General features: G+C 30.1%; 2 protein-coding genes across 2 annotated transcripts in view; one reads left to right on the top strand and one right to left on the bottom strand.

The window, feature by feature from the left end:
- LOC127287746 (chondroitin sulfate N-acetylgalactosaminyltransferase 1) overlaps window positions 1-26,685 on the bottom strand; it is a 57,665-nt gene that overhangs the window by 25,267 nt on the left and 5,713 nt on the right. The window contains exon 2 of the mRNA XM_051314841.1: window positions 13,339-13,398. The gene's annotated coding sequence lies outside the window, so the exon portion shown is untranslated. The remainder of the gene's footprint in view (window positions 1-13,338; window positions 13,399-26,685) is intronic.
- LOC127287747 (uncharacterized) lies at window positions 22,299-23,795 on the top strand. Its single transcript, XM_051314842.1, has 5 exons — window positions 22,299-22,417; window positions 22,547-22,612; window positions 22,695-23,036; window positions 23,171-23,315; window positions 23,422-23,795. The coding sequence occupies exons 1-5, from the start codon at window positions 22,381-22,383 to the stop codon at window positions 23,558-23,560; spliced, it is 729 nt and encodes a 242-aa protein (XP_051170799.1). The 5' UTR covers window positions 22,299-22,380; the 3' UTR covers window positions 23,561-23,795.

Below are 26,685 nucleotides of genomic sequence, written 5' to 3'. Positions count from 1 at the left end.
AGTGCACTTTCATAAAGACTAAAAAGATAAATTGAAAAAAGAATTTTCTTGTTAAAAAAAAAAAAATTTAGAAATTAAATTGTTGTTCACTATAAATTTTGTTCATAAAAATCGATTAAAAAAAAATTTTTAAACCTGAATACAAATTCGTAATCATAGTCTGATGGTAAATGAAATAACGTTATTTTACACAGTTGATAAAATTATTTTCATCGGGAAAAAGCTTTTAATATTTGATCTTATTGATTTAATTATAAATTGCATTATTTCTCAGCTTATAATTCTTAGATGCATTTTTCATTGAAGGCGTCTAGACACATTAATGATCTGACATTTTGAAATTAGACATATCAAATATATCACTATTGTTGGAATAATCAGACTCAATCTTTCCTATATCAGAATAATTAATTTTAGAGATTAAATTTCAAATTCTAAAAATTTAATATTACAATATTTTATTTCTAAAAAAAAAAATTGTCTGCAATTCAAAAAGAGGAAAAATATTAGTAAATTTGTCATTTCCCGAAATATTTGTTGGAAAAATAAAAAAAAAAAGGGGAAAAACATACACGACAAAAGCAAACGTATTCGTTGATTCGCGAGGCACTCGACGTTCTCAAAGTGTCTAGCCGACAAAGGACGAAAATCGTCTTTTTAAATTCACCCAAGGCTCTTAAATTCTGGAAGTGATCCAAGAAAAACGTTTCTGCCATAGTGGAAAAGGAATATGAAAAGAATTCGATCTACATAGCATTTTTAGATGATTGTGTACCTGACACGAATTATTTTATTGTTAAAATTGATTTGACGTAATCTAAAGATTTTTATTTAGCATTTATTAATTTTTGTCCTTAACAAAAATTGTGTAATTTTATTATGACTCTAATTTCAATTTTCAGTTAAATTCAAAGTGGAAATGAAAGTCTAACTGAAAGTCGATACGAAAATCAAAATATCATACAATTGCAACGTAGAATTGATAAAATTAAATTTGAAATTATAAATGTAATATAACTCCAGTTTGAATAACAATATCGAAGAAAATTCTGTATATAAAACTCTTTGCATCTTTTATGAAACAAGAAACGTGCTTTAAACTCAACTTGTTGTGGAACAAGAAATGGAAAGCTAAAACAAACTTTCTTTATTAAATCAAAGCTTGTGGCTCTTCTTCGATGTAAACGATCTTCCTCAAGTAGCTCATACTATTCTATAGTTTACAATCATTTTCTTCTTGAAGATAACACTGTTATTATATCCATAGAATATTTCCTAGTAGCACCTAGTAGAAAAGCAACTTTGAATTAATTTTCCATTGTTTATGTAAATGTTTACAACTTTTTTTTTCAAATTAATAACCTTGAATTTTTTTCTTTTTAGTAAATATGGAATAAAAAACGATTAAATTTATTATTATCTAATTAATAGATAAATAAAGTAAATATGTCGCTCATCATGATTTGAATAATCCCGCGGTATGAATTTCGAAAAGTTGTAGATGGCGCCTTCAGTCAATGTCTGAGCAGACGACAAACGCACGTTTCTCGCTCAGAGCGAAGCGATTCGTTGCATTCACCGGTCATAATTGTAACATCGTTATTATCCCATGGAATAATTGTAATAGAATCACCGATTATAATTTAAGATTTACACTAAAGTTATTGTGTCGTTTTATTATTATTGTGAACAAATTGAACGAGAAAATTATTGGATTATCGCAAATAACAATTCCGAATGCCAAGGATCTAACCTTTTTAACTTCTGGATTCGTGTAAAATGATTTAATAAAATAAATTATTCTCGCATTTGGGTTTAAAAAAAAAAGAAAATGCAAACACTTTTTTTTGGCAGTTTTCTTCTTTTTGTTTGTGTTTTATGAACCCTAGATAGAAATTCGTATCCAGTTTTCACGAGAAAATTCCTCTCCCTGGTCTAACATGAGTTTCCCCACCTTTTCTCTTTTGAGTTTCTGGGTGTACGACCTTTGAAGTCTACGTGGCGTAGAGAAGAGCTCTTTCATCAAGATGGGTGAAATATTAATGCATGGGATGCCCTCTTCACGCTAGGATTCTCAGATTTCCCGAGAAAAATGAGAGCAAACAAACCTGGGGATACATATATATACATATATAGAAAATGATCTAAAAAGATATAATATTCACTAAAAAGAAAAGAGGTGCAACAATTTATGACAGTTTATTACCTCTTTTTAAAAAAAAAATTCGTTTTTATAATAATTTTTATAAATTTTCTTATCACAATTTACTTTTGTCGAGCAAAAAATAAGTAACTCGTTCAATTTTACACAAGAAAAGTTTATAATGAACCTGACAAACTAATAGTTTAATTGCAAAAACATCAACAAGTAGAAAGTATAGAACAAAGAGACCAAAAAAAAGGATTGAAGAGAACAAAGGATACCAAGAGATATCATTTCTCTTTTTTTGTTCCTCAACTTTAAAAAATAGTTTCTGAAAATTGAGAGACATAACTTTCGTTAAAAAAGTTTTGAGCCTGGCAAAGATAAAATACTAAGTTTTCGCATACAGTCAAAAGTATTTTCATCTGCTCATTATTTCCAGCAATGATTTACCTCTCTTCATTATTTTTTTTTTATCATGAGGGTATATAACTTCTGCCCGGTATATTCTCAGGAGACTGGCATCAAAATCTTACCCTGAATTTAAAGAAGTAGGAATACTAACCGTGAAACATTTCTCATGTCAAGAAAAAAATGGATGTATCATGAATTTTACATTTTTTTTTTTCATTGAGATATTATAATTCGAGTAAAATATAGTCAGTAGAAAGACTGATGAAAAGCTGATGATTTAAAAAGAATTTTATATTTGTTTTGAATCACCGGACTTAGCAAACAAAACTAATAAATTTTCTAGGATATTTTTATTTTTGGTTTTGAATTAATTCAAATAGTGATACGGATTTATATTCAATACTTGGACACCAAAGGGTGCTCATTTTATAGGTGCATTTATATGCATCCATTGTATTGATCCGTTGTGAAGAAGCATTGAAATATTCTCGTGGCTCTTTCTCTTTTACCTCTTCACTGTAACAATTCTAGTGGTAAACCGGGCTTTTACATACAAAGCTTATTTCTCTTTTTGCTTCCTCAACTTAACGTATCGTCGAATTATGCTGCACATTATTCCAACGTGCTTTCTCAGCGTGCGATTCTCCAGGAAAGAGCTTAAAAAGGAAAAAGTCTACGAATTATTACCTATTTTTCCATATATCGAAATACATTCTATTTGCAATAAAAAAAAAAGTAAGATCTGGTGATATTGAAAAAAAGGTTAGTAATTTATTTATGGTAAAAGATTTTGAAAAACTATTGCTATTGTCTCAAGTGGTTTTATTTAGAAACCCCAACGAAGAGGATGGTCTATGGAGAATACTTTGACAGTTGTTAACCTTCAACCAACTCGATCTCGACAACTTTGGAAATGGCGATTTCACTGCATTCTCACTGTTTATCGAGGCATCTTCGACACTGCTCGTCAATTCCCCATTGGGATTTTCCAAGGATGAGAAAACGTCTGGCTGGATTCTTGTAAGGCTGATTCAAGGAAAGTGGATGAGATTCAAAATAACGCTAGTCTCCTTTGAGACTAACGCTAAGTAAAGTTCCAGACCTTATACGACCCTATACACAGAGAGATCAAGATCTATCTATATATGTTGCGCCACTTTGGTTCGGAAAAGTGCGGCGTATTACATTACACAAAGGAATCTTTGAAGAACATTCACTGCATTCTTATCGATGACTAAAAATTATTTTTTTGTCTAATCAAAGGAGGACTCCCACCAGAGTATAAACGGTAATATTCGGAGATCATTGTTTACGGCTAAAGGCTAATTGCAGAGAGCAATTGTGGAAATCGGCAAATGTCCAGATCATCAGGTTCATCGACGTTGGCTAAACGTTCCACGACCATAGGTTTCGTGTGATTATACCTTTACAGGAAGATCATCAGCTCTTCGAAGTTTATCTATAAAGAAAGGTCTTGAACAATAAACCTAAAGACTACTGTCTAATCAAACAACACTAAAATTTATCATCTTGGTAATCCACCGAGCATGATCGATTCTTTTCATAAAACGACCCAGTCATTAAAGCTGCAACTTAAAAGAGTTTATCACAAAAAAAAACTCTCAGAAAGCTATAAATTTTATATAACTATTAGGTTAGCCATAAAATACAAATAAAATCTATCTTTGGTTTGAGAAGTACTTCAGTCTAGCAGTATTTTAACTGAAGAATCTAAAAGCTAATGTTGGATGGAATATACTTATTTTCAACAATTATTGATGGAATGAGTGCTTATCAGACAGAAAACAAAAGGGATTAGTAGAAAATTTTGTGAACAGTTTCAAAGAACTAATCAGAAAAGCAGTAACTAATGAGATTAGAGAAACTTAACGAACTGCACGATATCATGGATGATCATTATTCATCTGGTGGGAATCTATTTTTAAAAATTAATTAAATTTTGTAAAATTAAGTTAAGCTAAACAGAAAATACTTCATTGTAACTGCATAGTGGACAATATTAGTATGGGAGTGCTACAGTAATTTTCATTTCCTCATATGAAAGAGGTGTCCTTTGTACATAGCAGATAGTAAGTGCTCCATGTATCAAATGCCAATATTAGTTGTTTGTACTCTCTCTCTTTGCTTGTTCACTGTAGACTAAATTCACTAAAGAAATCATGTTTTTGTTGTAAACTATATATATAGTCTAATGGACACAGTGTCATCATAAGCAGGAAATTTAATTTACGTAAATTTTCTACACGTGTCTGATGTTGGTACGTTTCACAGAGTCCTGTCAGGTTGTAACTTCTAAAACCAATGTGTGCCAAAGAGAAATTAAGCAACACAAAATTACCATCACTAACATCCTTATCAGAATTATCAAATATTACCAGTATTTTGATTTTCATTTGCAATTTATGCGACGATTTAATAATATTTATTTAAAATAAGCAAAATGCTGTGAATGGATTTCAATAATGAAAATTGTTATTTATTAATCAGAGTTAATAGAAGTTTTGTGGTTATAGAATTATTGCAAAAGTTGCATTTACCTGTTTACAATGTGTTAGATTTGCGTATCTGGTAAATAATCCTGAACAGAATAAAGCTAGCATGTGGTCAGCATTGTTTATCATTTATATTCGGCACACCCTCCACTATATGTTGATGATGTTTTTGATTTATTATGTACGATAATACAAATCCACGTTGTATAAATCATTAGAATCTACTAGATTATGAGGTAGTTATGCATTATTCGAATTAACTGTATTTTTCCTATTTTATCAAATATTTTCCAAAAATGCAATTTATTACTCGTTTATTAATGAATGAACATTTGGAATGTGAATAACGACAAATGTAAATTTTCAATTATTTTGATTTTAAATATGAATTTCTGAGATATATATATATATATATTAAAGTATACAGAAAATAAACCCGTATTTCATTAAATAAATTCTGAGTACAGCGACTAACCTTGGACATTTTTCATGAGTGAGTAGATGTAGTTTAAATTATTTCTGATTCGTTGGAAAAGTTTTCGGGTCATGTATAAATTATTAAATATAAACTAAATGTGCCTCGTGAGGGAAAACCTGACATGAAAACTTTCCAACAGGAATTTGAACAAAACGATTAACGAGCACCTCGGTGTGTGTTTCCCCCTGCGACATGAATTCTCGGAAACCTCGGTGAAAAGCCAAGCACGAAGTGGCAACGACGACACAACTCGTAATTGCGTTGGTTAAACTCAGTTAATAATAATAATTCTCTACGCGGTCAAACCGCTGAGGAAATTTTGTTCGAGAGCTGTAACACAACTCGTTGTCGCATCAACGCTTCAGCAACTTCTGCTTATCAAAATTTCACTATAATCTACATAAATAGTAAAACAAGATTGACAAACTCAGCTTATTTTATGGGAGACTAAAATTTATCCAAATCATATTTTAGCCTAAATTCTTCTAAATAATTTATTATTGAAAAAAATGAAAAATAATTTCTAGCATTTTGAATTAACAAAATTGTTTTGTTTTTTTGGTATTTTAATAAAAATTTGCAGTGTAATTAAAAATAATATTAAGATAGATAAAATGTTATACTTCCATGATTGCATTTTGAAATGCAGCATTATGAGCAGACGTTAAAGGTGAAATGAGTCATTATAATTTTGCGCAAACCATTTTGAGAAACCAGTCTTTATACTTTATCGTTATGATCTTTCATAGTATACACATGGTATTATCTTCAGTGCGCTTAATAAAAATAAAAAAAAAACCACTACATTTGGTCTTTGTATTTTCATATCTACAAATTAAAAATTTCTCTTAAAATCTTTAATTATTATGAAAATAAATTTAAAATTACTTAAAACATTTTTCCAACTACTGTACCGTTGTTCTGATAATGTTTTTTTTTTATTTTTTCTAATTTATATCATGTTTTAATTTAAAATTTAATAATAATGTAACATAAGTATCTATATTTAAATGTGTATGATAGAGTAAATGGGGAAAATGCGTAATAGTACAAAAATTTATTGTCACATTAGGAAAAGTATTTCTATATATGGTTGGTACAAAAGGGAAAAGTCGTTACGATTTTGTGCTGCCATTATGAGAAACCAGTCTTTGCACTTTACCATTATGGTCGTTCATAAACGAACAGTCTTATCTTGAAAGCTTAATAAAAATAAATTTCAAATTTCGCTTTATTTGCTCTTGTATCTTAAAATGATCAAATTATATTCATTTCTAGAATCAAATATTATCATTCTCTTTATCACTTTTTATTTTATTTTTCTAGAAGAATATTTTTAGAATAGTAGAATTTTTTGAAAAATTCTAAGATTTAAGTTTCTTAGAATAAATGTTCAGGATTAGTAATTAAAAAATATTAGTTATCAATAGACTCGATATAAATTAAAGAATTTTCAATTTACTGTTTTTTTTTCGTCAATGTATGTACATTTCAAGTTACTAGGTTAAGTCAAAAGCTCAGTGATAATTTTCTTTTAACAAAAGGAGAATACCGTGACTATTTTAGGTAAAAGTCGCATCCTGTGGAATATATATGTACACATTGCCAGTATAGTATGGAAATGAGAAACAAATGCAGCGCACCTGTTCTCTCGCATAAGACTGGACATACAAGAACTGCACATACTCCTATACCTATGACTATAACCAACACTTTTAGACTATCAAATTGTCCTTTACTTCGCGGGTACATACCACAAAATGCGATTTTGAACTTCATGAATAGAATTCCCATTCAGAATTCTGCAATTCACATGGCTTATAATTATATAATAAAACCACTTGCAATCCAAATTAGAATCCCTTGTAACAATACCAATTTGAATTTTATTTATATGCCTCTGACTCCTTTATGTGTTTCTTCATGTCCTCATAGTGTAGAAATGTTCAAGGATTATTTGGCATAGTTATTGGCCACTTTACTTTTATTATGGTAGTCTTGTTCTGCAAACAAATAAGACAAACAATTGTGATAAAATTTTTAATACCAGTGAATATAAATTTTTTTTTCAAACTATAATAAAACCGGAAAATAATACTTAAAAATCAATTTTTTTTATTATATAAATAGACTTGTAAGAATTCAAAAGAAATTCAAAGCACATTTCGCAGCTTATTAAATGTTCAATAATACGATTTACCACATCACTGGTAAATAATGCTACCATCTGTTTCTAACTTGGTTGATTTTTAACTGGCAATAGATTTCTCTCCGATTGGTTACGCTCGATCAAATAAAGCGGTCGGTGTAGAGAAAAAAAAAAGAAGAACTGAAAGAAAAGAAGAAGAAGAAGTAAAAGAAGAAGCTTTCTTTTCCAAAGGACGAGAGAAATAATGGCGAATGTATCGGCGAACTTCCGCTTCGCTTCCATTATTTTTCATTTGTTTCCCGGGAGGAAGGAGCTTTTTTGAATTATTCATGAAGCTACGTAACCGTCTTCTTTTTCATAATATAATTCACGGGATCTTCATGGATCGGTGTACAGACTGGGTTACACCTATATTGAGCAGAGCTTTTCCTTCGTCTTCTTATTCCACACTTTCAATCATAAAACGGAACAGAAAAGTAAAGAAGTGAGTGGTAGTAAGTAAATCAGTTATTGTACATGGGTAATATAGATAGTGATCCAACTCAACAATTCAAGTGAGTTCATTATGATAAAGTGAAGACTTTGAAATTGAAAAATCATTGAAAAATCTTGAGGAAAGAGATTTCTTTTTTAGAAAATGAAATTTTGAATTACATAGTACACAAGGGTAGCAGATGCAAGATCCATTAAGAAAGAAGACATCTTTATAAGAATTGGAAGCTTCCCATACAAGAAGACGTTCATCAAAGAGAATAGAATTGTTGGAGAGTTAGAAAAGTTGCAGACTGTGGACCAAAAGGTTACATTGGAGATCAACGACTTGGATTGATTTACGCAGAAAGAAAAAGTATTAGAAGCAACCTTGATGACATCATCAGGAAGTTTTAGGACGTTACAAAAATTCATTAAACATTATCTAGAAAATTTTTTACATTTAATCTAGCTTTTAATCACTAAGTAGCGGAATATTCGTAGCGCTGTTGGTATTCGTAATTCCGCTATTGGTGTACGCATTGGACATTTTGTCAATATTCTTTGGTGAATTTCTGAGCTATTGAAATTAATTAAACCCAAATCAGCGAGCTGGATTATTTTACGCAGAAAGAAAAAGTATTAGAAGCAACCTTGATGACATCATCAGGAAGTTTTAGGACGTTACAAAAATTCATTGTACATTAGCTAGAAAATTTTTTACACTGAATCTAGCTTTTAATCACTAAGTAGCGGAATATTCCTAGCGCTGTTGGTATTGTAATTCCGCTATTGGTGTACACATTGGACATTTTGTCAATATTTTTTGGTGAATTTCTGAGCTATTGAAATTAATTAAATCCAAATCAGCGAGAAGGATTAATTTACGCAGAAAGAAAAAGTATTAGAAGCAAACTTGATGACATCATCAGAAAGTTTTAGGACGTTACAAAAATTCATTGTACATTAGCTAGAAATTTTTTACACTGAATCTAGCTTTTAATCACTAAGTAGCGGAATATTCGTAGCGCTGTTGGTATTCGTAATTCCGCTATTGGTGTACGCATTGGACATTTTGTCAATATTTTTTGGTGAATTTCTGAGCTATTGAAATTAATTAAACCTAAATCAGCGAGCTGGATTAATTTACGCAGAAAGAAAAAGTATTAGAAGCAACCTTGATGACATCATCAGAAAGTTTTAGGGCGTTACTAAAATTCATTGTACAATAGCTAGAAATTTTTTTACAGTGAATCTAGCTTTAAATCACTAAGTAGCGAAATATTCAATAGCGCTGTTAGTATTCGTAATTTCGAAGAAGAAATTTCAGAAATTCTCCGGACATAAACGATTGTCCTATTGCAGAAAATAACACCCTCATTGGCACCCCTATTAAATTATTCCTTACAAGGATTGATCAATATTTCCAATTAAATCCTAGGTTATTTGCTTTCTTCTTTAACTCGTCTTGGTTATAAGTGAATGAATACGCAACTTGTAGCATGGATAATACAAAGTAGCGTCACAGTAGTATAAGTCAATTTTAGGGAGACATTCTTCAATTCAAATCTTTTTTGTACAGAGTAGATTTTTTTAGAATCAGGCTTATCTAACGTTAATCTATTTCTGTTGTAATTATAGTTTTTTAAATTTCATTTTAAAAAAATTTTCCTTGTGACTATATATAGAAGGCAACGCTTATTGTTTATGCTATCTTTTTCCGAGTCATTTTTTCAATTTCAACGAATTCGCATCAAGAGAATCATATTTTACCATATAAATCTTCTCTCGTCACGAAGCGCACATATTGGTTTTTATTTTATTCTATTACGCCCTTCGTAAAGCTCTTTCCTGCTTTCCATTCTGTTGCCACGTCGTATTCATTATTTGCTACAGGAGGTGGTGGAGAAATAGGGAAAGGGCGAAAAAAGGGGAGTGAGATAGAGAGGGGAGGTAGAATAGAACAGAATATCCAATAGCACGGACTCTGCCTTCCGTAATTAATATTCTGCATCTGCCCTCGTTAAGATTTATTTTCAACGCGATCGCACGAGCACGTGACGCTTTAGAATATTTATTCCACCTCTCGTTATAATCTCACATTTCAATATGCAAGAACTCATTAATGTTTTACATCCTTGCGATTCCAGTTAAGTTCATCTTACATTCTTCTTCTTCTTCTTCTTCTTCTTGTTCTTCCGGAGTAGAGAATTTTGGAATTCTTCAAAAAGTTTCTTAGAATGATTTATAATTCACCATTATCTGAGAAACTTTATTATAACATCAAAATAGTATTAATGCACAAAAATGGATTTTTAAATATTTTATCTAATTTTTAATTTATCATATCTGAAATGATAATTTAGTTCAAAAATAATATGCAATGTAATAAAATTAGAATTTTTTTTTTTGGTACAGCGACTCGGATTTATCAGATTGTAAAAATAAAATTGTCAGCAATTATTTATATTTTCAGCAAGTTTTATATATATTTTTTTTTTTAGAAAAAGAACAGCCATTTTAAACTCCGAAGCAACTCTAGAATGTTGGGCGGTGATGATCGAAGCGGAAACTGGAAAATAAAATATGATCCGATATGTCGCTGTAAACACAAGCACCCTCCGCGACAGAATTCTCTTGACGTACCCATTAGTTTTACTTTCACAATGTTGCAAGGTCGTCTTTCTTTTGCGCTCGAAATAGGATATGTTAAGAACGAAAGGATAAAATACGTATGCGAAAAAGCAAATATATGTTTTATTCAAAATAATTATTCCCTTGTATTTATTTTCACAATTATGAAACAAAAATCATTTTTTTCTCATGTTTCAAGCATGATTAAAATAATTTCAGTTTCTTTTTGTGAAAAAAAAATATATGTAAAGAACGAAGAAAACTTTGAACTGTTTGAGTCTCTCTCTCTCTCTCTATACTTTTGCTCCTTTTTGGTCCCTCAATATGACAAAATAGTCTGCAAACTACTTGTCGAACTACGACGAACATTTGTATGCAGCACTCGAAAGCGGATATGTGGATTCGATGGTGGTTCGAGGTACTTTCGCCAGAAGCCCCTCATTTTATTCACCTCTTGCCTCTTACCCTTCAAATTTTCTCATTGCCTCAGGGTGAACCGCCGCCAGTGCTTCTCCAGAATAAAACTTCTCTACGCACGAATGAAACTTTAGTTGCACTCCGATGAAGCGAATGTACCTCAACGTAAAGTTGTATTGTACGAGAAAATATATAAACGAAACTCTGAAAATCATGAAATCAACTTTAATTGAGTAGGGTTTTAATAAATGAAAATTATTTTGATATGGAAATATTGTGACACTTTTTATTAAATCACAAAATAACTGATCAGAAAATGAATTTAAATATCTATTGATTTCAGAATCGTTTTTTTTTTTTGGCTATTCGATACAAAAATGATATTCTATTAATATGATTATTTCACTTTGAGTTGATTGATTAGTACTTTCAACATGAGTTCGAGTTACGTAATTCATTATGTTGAAAGTTACGTCGGTTAGAAGCTTAACAAGGTATTAAATAAGCCAGTTTATGTCGAGTCTACAGATAATTGATATTTGTGAATTATTGAGCTTGGCAAAACAAAACTTTAGAGTAATATGTTCAACACTTGTTCCTAGTGTAGTGACTTTATTACGTTGATTAAATATTTAAAGCCTCACGATTAATGAGAATTTAGTTTACAACTCATAATAAATTAATAATGTTATATACGAGTTTATGTGCAACGAAAAATAATTTTACTGCTCCTATAAAATTCGAGAGCTTTTAAACATTTTAACGAATTGTAATTTTTTTTTATTGCTATTTTTTTTAAATGGAATTAAAATTCTGATAGAAAGAAAAATTCTGAATTCTATTCATATATTAGTAATAACTTTAAGTAAAAGACTACTACTAGCGCCACGGCGAAAAATGGAACTGTAAAACACTACGATTGTGACAATAGATGAAGATATGTTTAGTAAAGAAAAAATTGTTGGTTACTTTTCCACTTTTTATATTTCACTGAGTCAGTAAATATTTGACTAATGTAGGTCAGAAAGTAGGGGGGGAAAAATTTAAGTGCCGTTAAAAGGAACTTTTAACCAACAAAAAGATCATCAGCGTTGGACGAATGGCTAGGGCGATTAGGTCTCTTTTTTTTCAGTCTCGCTTCATCTTGTGCAGAAATATTTCTTGTCCGAACAAAAAGATGGTAAATGAAACAGGGAAAAATGCTTAATGGTTTACGGAAATAAATCATTTTTTGAACATGTTTTGTGATTGTGACTCTGCTTCCTTTTTATAAAAGTCTAGAAAAATTACTATCTTTCTATTTAAAAAAAAAATTAAATTAGCTATAAGTTTTTGAACAATTTGTAGCCTTATATTTTGTGAATAATTTTATATATATAAATTACAAATTGGAATAATATAATTTTTCTTAAACATAATCTAAATTGTCATACCGCAACTTGAGCAAAATATTTCCAAGTCTCTTTTTTTCCCTCCCACTTTTTCTTTGTAACTTGAGGCTAGAAAATTGTCTATTGAAAGTCAGAAAGTTTTTCATTTTAGCAATTTTAAAAGGTTCTCCATGAGAAGAGGTGGAGTTTGTTACAAAACGCGTTACATTTTCCGAAACTGGTGTAAGGACTCTCTTTGAAGTTCCGTGACAGTGAGCGTCAACGAGTTTTCTCTCTGAGACTTTCTTTTTCTTTAAAGTTCTCATCGTCCACTGGCTGTGTGTGTGTATTCGTTTCTTTCAACTACAAACCCTTACAACTGATCTTTTGTGTGGAGCAAAAAAAGGGGAAAAAATGAATTCTACCCCCCCCTCTCTCTCTCTCTCTCATGGTCCACATGATGCTTCCTTATTCTCGACAGTTTTCCGTTCTACTTTCAAAAAATTTTTCGTAAAGAGTGACGCATATTTATGTGATCCATGAGAGTCCTCCATAAAACCGGGGAAGAACTTTGATAATAAATGATAAACGAGAAAAGAATTTCAACTTTTGCTCACTTCACAATTGAGATTCTAAAGTGAGATTTTGCATTATTTGACAAACTTATAATATAAATGAAGGCAAAAAAATATTTTTATTTATAAATGTTATATTATTTGACAATAAGTATAAATGAAGATTATTCTTACCCCTATCGCAATGAAATGTGAATGATTGAATATTTCATTGCGCGTCAAATTTTTGCAATTCTTCCTGAAACAAACAAAAGCATTGTTTTTATTATTTTTCTGTCACATCACATCGTTGAAAATATAAATACATATCTGTGATACTTTTGTTTTTATTTTACTTTTAATTTAGTGAAAGTGAAAGTGAAGTGAAAATGAAAGTGAAGTGAAAATGAAAGTGAAGTGAAAATGAAGTGAAAGTGAAGTGAAGGTAAGATTGTGAGAGATAGGATGAAGATCAGTCTTCATTAAAGTATTTACGATCCCTTGGGTTATTTACAATTAAAAAAAAAGAAATCTCCAAAGACATAAGAAAATCGTAAAATTTCTTGCGAGGTGCTATCATAAAAATCTCGCGTCGTTGGAGCCGAAAGAAGTAAAAGAAGTCGTTTCTGCGGAACGGAAGTAGAGAATTCACAGCAACCCCACACTTTGCGAAAAAGCGTCAAGCACAATGTCCTTTAACTTGAGGATTATTAGAACGAGATCGTTATGAAGGCTGTTTGAAGCATAAGGGCTTGGTACTGCTCTCGCTACGTTTTACTGCATATTGTGGCAATTTCATATTTCACGCTTTGTTATAAAGGACTAAAGGAACTCGGCTAAGCGACAAAACTCAATTTTCCATTTCACTATTGGCTCTTTTGGGTAAAAAAAAATCTATGCAAAAAAAGTACCGGCTTGTCGAAAGAAAGCAAGGTGGATAGGGGAGAGGAAATGTTAGAAAGCTTTGAAAATGGCTTGTTACGATATTCGGTGCTTTTTGTTCCAAAACTGTAAATGCAAGTTAGGCTGGTGTGTGTGTGTGGTGTCTGATAACGAATTAAAGTGGAACTGTCCAATTGTCTGGTTAGGCGTAGACGAGGTCTCTCTGCTTTAAAATGGAAATCAGTTCGTTCACCATCAATGAATTCTGTTACTTCAAAAGTTTCTATCCTATTGAAAAGTCCAACCAAAGCCAATAAATTTGAATTGAGAATATTGTCGTCAATTTCACTTTACAATACAATGCTAAATCAAATCCTAATTATTCTAGCATAATTAAAATATCTTCCAATTGTTTAGAAAAATCATAAATAATTACAAAAGATTAAAAAAAAATGTTTCTAATTAAACCAAAAGAAAATGAGTAAAATCAGTCATAAGATTGTAATTAATTTATTCATTTTTCAGCATCAGAGACAGTTTGTTACTTGAAAGTTTTCTAAAGTTCAAGGAACTGTGTACAATTTTCCTCTTATCCGCATTTAATTTCTATGCAAATGATTCTTCCAACCCCAACCCACACCAACATCAACCTTAGATCATAGTTGCTTCAAGACGTTACGAAATCTTTGGGTATTTGATTCAAGTTTTAAAACTTAGTTAATTTTACAAATTTTTTAGTACAAAGAAAAATTAATTTCAAGATAATATTTAACCTATTTTTAATTTTGTAAATAAAATACAAAAAAAATGTCAACATTTATTATCTGTTACTTTGACAATGCAAATCTTATTTTTTTAGTTTTAATAATGATAATAAAATTAACAAAAATGTATATTTATTACAATAAAAGTAACAACACAAAATAGGGTTAAAGGAAATACGGTATTTACATTAAGTCCGAAACCAATTGCAGAAAATTTGCAAAACTGCCACACACCATTTATTTTATTTAACGAACATTTTTTTCTAAATAAAGATAATCAATTTTAATATTAATCTTGTTATTTTATTTATTTTTATTCACTTAAGTCCGACACCAATTGCAGAAAATTTGCAAAACTGCCACAAATAATTTTTTTAATTTAACGAAAATTTTTCTAATAAAGATAATGAATTTTAATATTAATCTTGTCATTTTATTTATTTTTATTCACTTAAGTCCGAAACCAATTGCAGAAAATTTGCAAAACTGCCACGCACCATTTATTTTATTTAACGAACAGTTTTCTAAATAAAGATAATAAATTTTTATATTAATCTTGTTATTTTATTTATTTTTATACACTTAAGTCCGACACCAATTGCAGAAAATTTGCAAAACTGCCACAAATAATTTTTTTAATTTAACGAAAATTTTTCTAATAAAGATAATGAATTTTAATATTAATCTTGTCATTTTATTTATTTTTATTCACTTAAGTCCGAAACCAATTGCAGAAAATTTGCAAAACTGCACACACCGTTTATTTTATTTAACGAACATTTTTTTATAAATAAAGATAATCAATTTTAATATTAATCTTGTTATTTTATTTATTTTTATTCACTTAAGTTCGAAACCAATTGCAGAAAATTTGCAATACTGCCACACACCATTTATTTTATTTAACGAACATTTTTCTAAAAAAGATAATCATAATATTATTCTATTTTATTAACAATTTCATTTTGTAATTCGTGGAAAAAGCTTCTAAAATATGTTCTACCAAACGTTAGTGAATATCAAGTGAATTTAACATGAGATAAATTATAAATCATTAGAGTGAGCCTAGAAAAAATTAATAAAATAACTTTATGAAAAATTGGATGATATATTTCCATTTCTGCTTTCAATGTTCTATTTTAATTTTATAACAGATCTAAAAGGATACAAATAAGATTTGCCAACACTCATCTCTTTTCAGGGTTACTTCCATTCTGGTGAATTATTAATTAGGCAGTGAATGCTTTTATCGGTAAATAAATTATAACTCCAAAAGCAAATGCAAATCTGCAAGTTGATGTTGAAAGCATACATTTTCATTGCAAATTTGCGTTCTGTGGATGTGTACATTTTTTTACACTCATATCAAAAATTCTAAACATAGTAGAATTTTAATTAAAAAAAATGTTTTTGAAAGACAATTAAAATAAAATTACTAAATTGTTTAATAATTTCCCGAATGAAAATTAATTTCAATACATAATTTATGAATTTGTGGTAAAATGAAAAACTGATGTTCCGGTATAGGTAAATTACGAAATTGCGATTGGTTGCAATATCCTGGTGTAGAAAAGTGGATGGAGGTGTAGGTGACCTTAATTGAAAACAGATTTCGAAATGGTCGTTTAGGGAACTTTCCTGGAGGATCCTTTCCGATTTCATCGACAATGCAGGTCTTGTCTCAGTCGTTAGTATTCCATTCGCCGAAGCGGAATACCGAACTTCTCGATAGCCTCTTGTTGATAACAGCTCTAACTGGTAAACAACGGAAGGCCTTAAAGACGTCCTAAACTTTAAACTTCGTCTTCTACCCCTCGTTAAGTATTCTGTTTGGCATTATTACCTGACTGCGATGCCAAAACGATGCGACACAAAAAAAATAAAACGTTTATAACTATTTCTCCATAACCTTTCGAAGTTATGAACATTTCACTAATGCTTCTAAAATCATACTGCTACTTAGCAAAATAATTATCATTTTGTTGTAATTTTTTCATAATACATTTTTAAAATTTTAAATCCAAGAACATTTTTTGCCCCCTTTAAAAATGCTGAACTCCCTTTGGCAAAGAATTAGAAATGAATAAAAAGCACGAATCTTATCTATGTCTTGCTCTTCTGGCTTTAATGGTCCTCATGAATATATCAAGTTTGATTCGAAATTCTAAGAGTGGATTCTGTTTTCGATAACGTTTCTCCTTGCGGATCAGAACGAGAATATTCCTTCGGTTTATAACCAAAAGAATTGGAATCCCATAGTGTATAGGATTCTCTCTCTCTCTCGGTAGGAATTCATCCGTTTCTATAATATCCACGCCTTCGTGCACGACCCTATAGCTTCTTTTTTTTCCTAATCCCTCCCTTTTTACTTCAAACCATTTCTTTCCGTAAGTGCAGACCCGTGTTTACATTCACTGCCTCGATACGAGCTTCACGTTCTTCTGCTATCTCTTATACTAACATCATATTTTCCAAGATTTATGCTTTAAAACTCTCACTAGGTTGTATGGGAAGCTTGGTTGAATTGTATGTTAAAGAAAATCTTTTCTTAAAGCAATTTTATAACCGACAATATTTTAAAGTGTAATGCGGAAAAATTTGTTGCAAGAATCAATTTAGGATATTATTTAAAATACTCGAGAGAGCTGATGCTCTTGCTAAATCATTGAAGAAAAGAAGAAGTAATGGTGAATTTGCAACCAAATAATATAACTTATTACATATAAGTTACCGTTAGAATTCAGGTCTTCGTAATGTTGAGACAAATCTGGATAAATTATTATCAATTGCATTGGAAATTAAATTACCTTCTCTAATTATTATGTTAAATTCTTTTGCTAATTTTTACAAAAAAACCATTAATTTTTTGTAATGTCTCTATAAAGTTACAAAATTAAATTAATTTTACTAACAATAATTTTAGAATAAGGTAATGCATTTTATTATATCAGTAAGTACTTGCTTAAGTGCCAATTTGACACTCCTACAAGTGCAAACTTCCAGTCACTTAAATACACGAACACACGTTTTCTATTCATTTGCCAAACAACCCCGGCCACTTGTGCTCATTCCATGCATTCTCAAATAACATGTACCATACATGGATTCTACGCTTCTACTCATATATTATGCATCCTCAATTATATTTGTATAATTTTACTTGCAAATTAGAATAATATTTATTTTTTTACCTCCTGGTGTAAATTTCTTCTAGAAAACAATTTTTTACTACCCTCAAAAAAAAAAATGAAACACTCTGAATGCATAGTTTTTTGTGTTCAGATTTGTTATGTTAATTTACGAAGCAAAGAAAAAAAAATTCACAATAGTGAAGAATAAAAATATCTTAATCGCCTGATTTATGAGCCGGTTATTAAAAAATTATTTTTCCAAATAATTTCTTTTTATTTATGCAAAAAAATAAATTATGAAAAATTACTTTCACTTAATTCTATTTCTCATTCTTTAGAAATAGAAAAAAGTGAGGGAAAATTTTTAAGTTGACTATTATACATACAGGACATGTTTAATTCTCCGCTGAAAACAAAAAAAAATAAAATGGTATGGGTGAAAAAAGTAAGATGCAGAAAAGAGAAGAAGTTGGTAGACGTCGACGATTCAGCTGCTCGTGAAAACCTCGCAATGTTTATCTTTCGTAGTCGGAAGAATAAATGAGGCTGGAACGAGGCTGGAGAAATAAAATGAATATGCATCCTAACAGAGAGTTGGGATACCAAACGCGAATGAAATGGCCGGGAATAGAGTAGAAATTAAGTGGTCGAGGAGAATAGAGCTGCAGAATTAAAAAAAAGAACGAAATAAATTTTTGAACATCTAATCAAAACTGTTGAGGGTTTCAAATTTTTTTTTTATCAAAATAAAATTAACAAATATTTATTAAAAATTCTAGAGTGTTAGGATTGATTTAAAAATATCCAAATGTTCTAATAAAAGAAGAATAAGGTCAAAAAAAATTTGTAGTCCAAGCAGCTTTCGGCCCTCACGGAAAAATACGGTGGTGTCCGGAAATGCGGTCGAGTACGTGATTCGCAAAAGCAATGGTGATACGAGTCGGGGTATTCTATAGTGGGGTAAGTCGTAAAAGTGAATATGTGGTTGAGCATGTGGAATGACGCCTTTGATCAACGAAATAAACGGCCTGCATTGGTATCAACCATCCAACGATGTACCCTTTGACGGGGGCGAAACATTGTAAAATCAGCTTGACGCGCAGCTGAAAGTTTTAGAATGGAATCGTATTCGTGATGAAAAAGAATGTAAAAATGAACCTTAAAAAAAATGAAATGTGCACTCTTTGCAATTTCCGCAGACCATTTGGGGATTTTTTTTTTAGATATATGTGGCCGAATTTTCACTGACAGATTTCTTTTATTTTTCTTTCAAAAAATCAACTAGGCTCCAATATTTTATGCTTTCTCTCATGCAATTGCATATGTAAAATTTTGACATTTAAATGCAATATTTATGTATTCTAGGTGACGCTGAACAAAATAAATGTTAAAAGCTAAAGTATTTCGATTTAAAACTTTATTGACTGTGTGCTGCTAAAATTGTGTAGGGGGTTTGTGCTTTTGAAAAATGCATCGTTGTCGTTTCTCGCAATGCAGTCAACTGTTTTACGATTTTCGCTGAAGAATGACAGAACGTCCATTTGGGAAACTAGAAAAAAAAAAAAAAAGCTGGAAAATTCGCGGTGTACGAAAGGGGAGAGTGCATGTACGAAGCAAACGCTTCGATCATTTGCCTGAGTGCTACGTCATATTACTGCTGCCATATTTTCGAAATGGACCCATCCGCTTTTCATCCAACCAATCGACCGGAAGCACTATATATACACACACACATTTTCTCTGAAATCTCGTTTCTCACAGTTTACGGTAGCAATTTTTGTGGTGTCTTTTTTTTCACAAATCCCCTAATGGTGAAAAAGATTGTTTTGCAGCTAGAAATTGATTTTCATATAAAGATTTTTTTTTTATTTTCAAAAGGAAAATTTATACAATAAATATTCTGAGAAACAATAGATCGTCTTTAACAGACCAGTCTTAGGAGGGCAGGTTAAACCTCTTAAGTAACTTACCACCTATAAACTTTGACACTTTAGCAAGGTATATCATTCGAGAAGTGAGATGAAGATGCAGGAAGATTAAAGTGGGAGGAAATGCACTTAAGCTTGAAAATGAGACTGCATTATAGCAAGTGGTACCTATACAAGTTTACCCCCTTTTGAATTTCTCTTATCAGAATTTCTCTTCGTAACGAGTAGTTTAAAAATCCTCAATTGAAAAATCTTTAACAAATTAAAAAAAAATGCATAAAGAAATACTTATTATGTGAAATAAAAAAATTAATATCCAATTGAGCCATGGAAATCCTTTAATTAAATTAATTATAAAATCCCGGAATTAAGGACAATAACAATTTGTCGACGTTGAGGTAATCCGGTAACATAATATGTCAGCACATTGGATTATAGTCTACGTTGCGTGTTTTGCGGTGATCATTAATGTTCGAGAGTATAAAGAATCTCATAGTGACAAAAATTTAATAATGAATTTAATTTTATAAACTAGCTCAAAAACTCTATAATTGCAGAAAACTAAATAATTACATATCACGAAAAATTTGGTGTAAGGATAAAAATGCTTTAAGAAATTCAATGATTATTGAAGAATTAATCAGCATTTATTATTTTAATTCAATGTATGATTGCACTGGGTTTAATTAATTCTAATAGCTCAGAAATCCACCCATGAAGTTTTTGTTTCGAATACGTCTTCTCCAAATCTGCTTTTACTAGACATTATCCTTTCTTTTCTTGTCTACCAAAATCTAATTAGGGAATAGTAATAGTTCATTTAAACATATATATCTCTAACTTAACCATATTCGAACATTAACCATTTCAATGGATTTTAATAATAAACAAAATCCATATTTTCAGTCCCTCCCTATTATTAATTATTCATCCTTTATTGATATGATTCCTGCATCATCTGCGTAATAAAACCGAATTAGAGAAGGCTCTCACTTTGCATCCGGCTTAATTAGTAATGAAGAGTACATTTTCGTGTTGCGTCAATTAATATACAATTTGAGATTGACAATGAATTAATTACTTTTCGCTTCTACTGTTTTTTTTTTCCCCCCTTCTGTTTTAATTATAAAATCAAATTAGTTTGGTTTTCGTTTAAAATAGATGAGATCTATAAATGTAAACAAAGGCAATTAATTTTCATGATTGTGATTATTTGAAAATTGTAGTCTATAAAAGTAAAGTAAAGGTTTTCTCTCTTTGGTATCGATTTACGTCTAAAGGTGCAGTTGCTCGCGCCCAAGTGAAATGAAGGAGCGGCTCTCTCTCTCTCTCTATATATATATATTTTTCAAGGGGGTGTTAAGTGCAGTGTAATATATTTCTTTAAAGCGTTTGCAAAACACGTACGCAGCGAACCGACACACGAAAAATCGATATCTTCTCGCGTGGAACCGTCGATGCTCGATAAATTCGGACCGACAGTTAGAAAAGAGGTGGGCATAATAGCTGCGAATTGAACGACGGGCTTTTATAGTGCAAGCCAGGCAAAAATAGAAACAAAGGGAAAAATCAAACGAATCGATCTCTGAAGAGCCTGAAACGATTCCGCTGCGTTTGTGCCCACTATCGTATATATATATATATATATATACGTTAATGGCGAAGTCGTTTTTTCCGGAAGCTTCTATATTTTTTCGCCCCCATTCTCATTTCTCTTATACATTCACTATTTTCTACCCTTAACTACCCAAAATACACATGCATTTTAAAGGGAAAAGCGCATCAGACATTTTGCCCCCGCACTGCGGTTTAATTCCAGCTGATTTATGAATGAAATTGGCGAAACTTAGAACCCGCAGTATGCATCGCCAAAGCTTGGTGACCGTCCTGCGATGTTGTTGAATCATGCAAAACTCTCCAAGCTGTGGTCTAACACAATGCGAGCTTGCATAATCCCCCTCAACTTTCCCTCTAAGTTTTCCTTATTTTCCACGAGTCGGCTTATCTCCACCTAACTGAAAGTTTGAGAAAATGAAATATTCAATTTTCTTTCTATTTTTTTTTTTTTGTCTCTTTTTCAAAATATTAATGGCAAATATTAGATGAGATTCCATAAGTATAGCGTAATCAATAAACCAAAATTTTTAAAGTTTTCTAAAATCCATGTTTTCAGAATTATCTATGATAAAAGTAAAATTTATCGATTTAATTTAGATTCAATATGTAAATAAAATATTTACTATTTATTTAAACGATAAGAAATTTTCACTATTAATTAATAAAATTATTATTAAGTACTGTCAACATTATAAAAATTTGATGTATTAGAATTTACATAATATAAACTGATAAAATGTTTGAATATAAAATTTCAACATCTTATATTCAAATTTTTATTTGTTATTTAAATTAATTTGAAATTAAAATATTTTTCTCAATTTAAATGACACGTGTAAATTTTAGTCAATTTATTTATATAAATTGATCGCATTTGACATTTTATTTTATTAAATAATACTTTTTAAACAAAAAATGCGTATATTACCGTTTTTTATCTTGACATTGACTTGTAAGTACATATTTTAATATTTTTCATACTTTAATTGATAATTATTTTTTAATTTCCATGTATTTATTCCCATGTATTAAAATAGAAATTATTATTTCTTAATTAAATAATATAACTATTTCAATTTAGCTTTTTCATGTGCGAAGTCAGTAGTTTCAAATTCTATTAAATCTGATGAATTCCATCAATTAATAGGTAAGAGATTTAGAAATTCAAAATTTTAATTGAAATTAACTAAAAGTTTAAAAAAAATTCAATTTAATTATTTTTGGCATAGATCAATTAGACTTCAAAGAAAGTCCATCAGATATTGTTGCTGAAGTACTAAATTTAAAATTAAAGAATTTAAATCAAGTATGTTTGGTTGAAAATGAAATTTTCATCAAATTGTATGCATACAAAGAAAAAATTAACAATGTAATTGCCTTACTTCATCCAACAAAAAGAAATCATACATTAGAAGAAGACAATAATTATGCTAGAATTATATGGCAAAATGTGTTTAATATTAGTAGAGAATTGGAAAATTGTTTTCCAGACAATATTTCATTAAAATCCTTTGATAGGTGGAATTTAATGCAAAGCGTTTGTACCGAGATTGCTAAAAGAATAAGATATCGTAAGTAATTTTTCATTTTTATTATTTTTTTTTAATTAAAAGTTATTAATATATATATAATTTTTCATTACTGGAATTAATTTCTAGCTTATTTTAGAATATGACTAATTTTTGTTTTTAATTTTTAATTATAGAAAATCTACTAACACATGATGACGGTAATTGTTTAAATAACATATCACAACAAATGTTTGAATGTCTTGAACAAAAAGTAGAAACTGAAGATACTTTATTCTTTTTTTTATTGGCAGGATTGGTACCTCGATTTGGTAATTGCGAGTAAGTACATAAATAAAATGTAATTATTTATATTAATTAATTAATAATTATTCTTTTATTTAAATTCCATTTATTTTCTAAAAAAAATTATACAATATTATTTCAGTGATAATCTTGAGCCTAAATTTTGTTTCTTAAGGGCTTTAAAATCATGTAATAGTCCAAATATAGTTACAGCTTTTAAACATTTATTAAGCCCTCCAGAATATAATGTACCATGTGAAAATCTACAAAATTTCCAATGAAATTAATTGAAGATTATAATTTTATACATTATGGTTCTAATATATAATGAAAAAAAAGAAAATTTTATTGAATTAATACACACGAGAAAAAAATTCATGGAACCAAAGGACTACTAGCGCCGTGGCGAAAAATAGAACTATTAAAACACTTGCTAAATTTCTAGACTAAATCAATGATTATTTATCAATGTTATATTTCTTTTTGTGAAATAAATAAAATATCATATTTCTCAAATTTTTGGAACTATATAAAATAATTAATATTTCAATAACGATAAATAGATGTTGTATAAAACAATGTCGTCCATGAATATATACAAACTTACGATCCATTTAAGCCATATGTCACATACGTGTAAACAAAGCTCTCTCATGGACACAACGAAACGAGTTTTTATTACGAATTTATATCCTCATGTTTCTGCAAATAACGGAAAAGTTGAACCATTAATTTCAGGCAACCGAATCCATATTCTTTTGTTTCTTTATTTTTTTTCATTTTTTATCGAGTTTCGAATTTAGTACGAACGTCTAAATTTAATGACTCGCATACCACAGAAAGTATTCCTATTATGTTTCTCAAAAAAAAAAAAAATAATTGTGAAATTCTTTTCTCCCCCTATTTGTTAATTGATGATAGAATCTGTTATAAAGTTTACATATTTATTTTCATATCGGATTTCAATTAAAAGGAAGATTTTTCCTAAAATGTTACAACATTTTTTTTTTTCATTAATGAAAAAATGTATATTATTTTAAAGTGCGTACAATAAAAAATAGCGTGATAAAAAGTATAAGTCTTATCTGAAAAATTATTGTCCCTTGGATTATTTGTGCTTTATGGAAAGTAGATAAGAGCCCACAGAGAACTGGTGTGGTCTAATTCTTATGGAATCCTCGTAACTTACTAGCCTTGTCGCAAATTCTCCATAAGCTGCAAGCGCGCCTTAAGCTTGCCAAGGATTACCTAAGCTCAACTTCAAGGGATGCACCTGCCTAGTTGCAAGAGGTTATAATCTCAGCTTTTTTTTTTTTTAATATATACAATGTAGCTAAAAAAAAAAAAGAAAAACCAAATTCAATACAGCAAATTTTTTTCTTTCAAAACTTTTTTAAATCACTATAATTAACTTGCTTTTTGTACTAAATATTTCTAATTAAAAAATAGTTTCAAAATGAAAACATCACAAGGGAAAACATGTGAAATGAACGGATATTCGATAATGGAATTGTGTTCATAACATAGTGTGTATATATTTTTTATATGAGATACGTGAGCTTTCAGAGTTGGGTGAAGCATAGAATCGTAAAAATTCTAATGGTGCAATTTTATTTGTGAAAATCCAAGGGTATCATCGTAAAAATCGATAGCATTTCCTGATGGAAAACGAATGGCAACAACATAGTGCAGGAGAATGATAATAGCTGATTTCAGATAGGAATTCGTATATACAGTTACATATTCCGTGTGTCAAAAAAAAAAAAAAAATTTTACCTGATACAAAAAAAGTGGGACAAGAATTATCAAATTTTTGTTTATATATAGGAAATTAAATTTTTTTGGGGAAATTTCGTTTGAATTAATATAAACTGATTATAATCCATAAATGTATTAACTGATTAATGAATTAATATGTGATGGATTAGGTAGTACTTCATTTAACAAGTGTGTCTATATAATCCTGATAACAAATCGTAATGGACATCGAACATTATCAGGGATTTTGCAAATCGTGTTTCCAGCAAGAGAACTCAGAATCCGAGATGCGTGCATTACTGTTACCTGTTTCTATTGTGCTTTGGCTTCGTTTCGGTTCATTAAAGCGCGGTTTCTGAATTAACCCGATGTGTACCATCATTCAGCAAGTTTACGGCTGATGTAGAAATTGTTGGGGGCTGGAATTTAGGTACTCACTGTTGCGCAAACAAACTACGAACGCAGACTCAAGCTCGTTAGATGAGTAAATAGACATTTTCGTTAAGAGGAATATATTGAAGAAAAAGGAGCTTAATAGAATTTTTTTTTTCTCTCTAACCATATATTATTTGAATTAATTCTAGGCTGTTTAAATATTTAATTAATATTTAGAGTGAAGTTGGTAATTATTTTTTTGTTACTGGGTTATCAGAGATAGCAATAATAGTTAGAGAAAGAGATGCGTTAATAAATGTCACTGGAACATTCTATGTCACTCTTGGATAGAAGGAGTAAAGCTGGTTTTCGTTTTGAAAGGAATCCTTTCTGCTTTGTCTTTGGCGAGGTGAAAAGAAAAAGCTGATCTTCTTCAACAGAAAGAGAAATTCAAATATTATTCAAGTCTAGTGGAATTAAATTTACTGATGCAGTGGATGAACTAGCCAAAATAGGTGCTAGGAAACAATTCATCATCACTAAATCATTTCTGATAAATGTTTAACCCTAGAATTTTAAAAATATATCTAATTTCAAATTCCTTCATCAGGACTAACGAGTTCAGTAAAATTTATTAAATGAGTCTAGAAGGGTAAATTAAATCTTTGCATATATGAGTAAATATTATAAACTGAGTAAATGGCAACTGTGTATATAGAAACGTTAAATGTCTATCATCGTTGATGAGGGTTGTGTAAAGCAAACATGAAAGCAACGTATATCGAAGGTTTCTAATTGCTAATACAGCACATCTCGACCTCCACCAAATGTATCTCATATACGCAATAATCCACATCTCATAAGCACATGATAAATTAGCTGTGGGATTTGCACATTATTAGATGCAATTAATTATTCTTGCCAAATATGAAAGAGAACTATGAAATTCTACTGGAATTGCTTCTAGTATCTTATTATAAATTCACATTTCAATGTGTCGCTTTTCAGAATGTTTCTGATAGGAAGGTAAATCAATACTGCTTCACACTTCTGTAGACACTTCCGGTCAGTATCAACCCCTCTGAACAATAAACTCAATGCCAGTCGACCCTGCTCGTAAACAAAGTTTCACAGTAGTTATGGAATGCGCGCACCGCATACACATGCTATGCATGACAGATACAGCAAGTATCTTTGCGTATATGTATATATATATATGTACAATATAATCGTAAACTTCTTGAATGTGAAACTCCTGCAAGAACTTCTGAGC

Source organism: Leptopilina boulardi, unplaced genomic scaffold (genome assembly GCF_019393585.1).
Source record: "Leptopilina boulardi isolate dan_hultmark-lab unplaced genomic scaffold, ZJU_Lbou_2.1 LbouV2_372, whole genome shotgun sequence".
NCBI classification, from domain to species: domain Eukaryota; kingdom Metazoa; phylum Arthropoda; class Insecta; order Hymenoptera; family Figitidae; genus Leptopilina; species Leptopilina boulardi.
This window is presented reverse-complemented; position numbering and strand designations above follow the sequence as displayed.

What these genes read in the sequence shown, in the direction of transcription:
- LOC127287747 (XM_051314842.1), top strand. Translation starts at nt 22,381, where the DNA reads ATGCGTATATTACCGTTTTTTATCTTGACATTGACTT. An exon ending in TTTTATCTTGACATTGACTT is followed by an intron (nt 22,418 to 22,546) that starts GTAAGTACATAT and finishes ATTTCAATTTAG; the next exon opens with CTTTTTCATGTGCGAAGTCA. An exon ending in TGAATTCCATCAATTAATAG is followed by an intron (nt 22,613 to 22,694) that starts GTAAGAGATTTA and finishes TTTTTGGCATAG; the next exon opens with ATCAATTAGACTTCAAAGAA.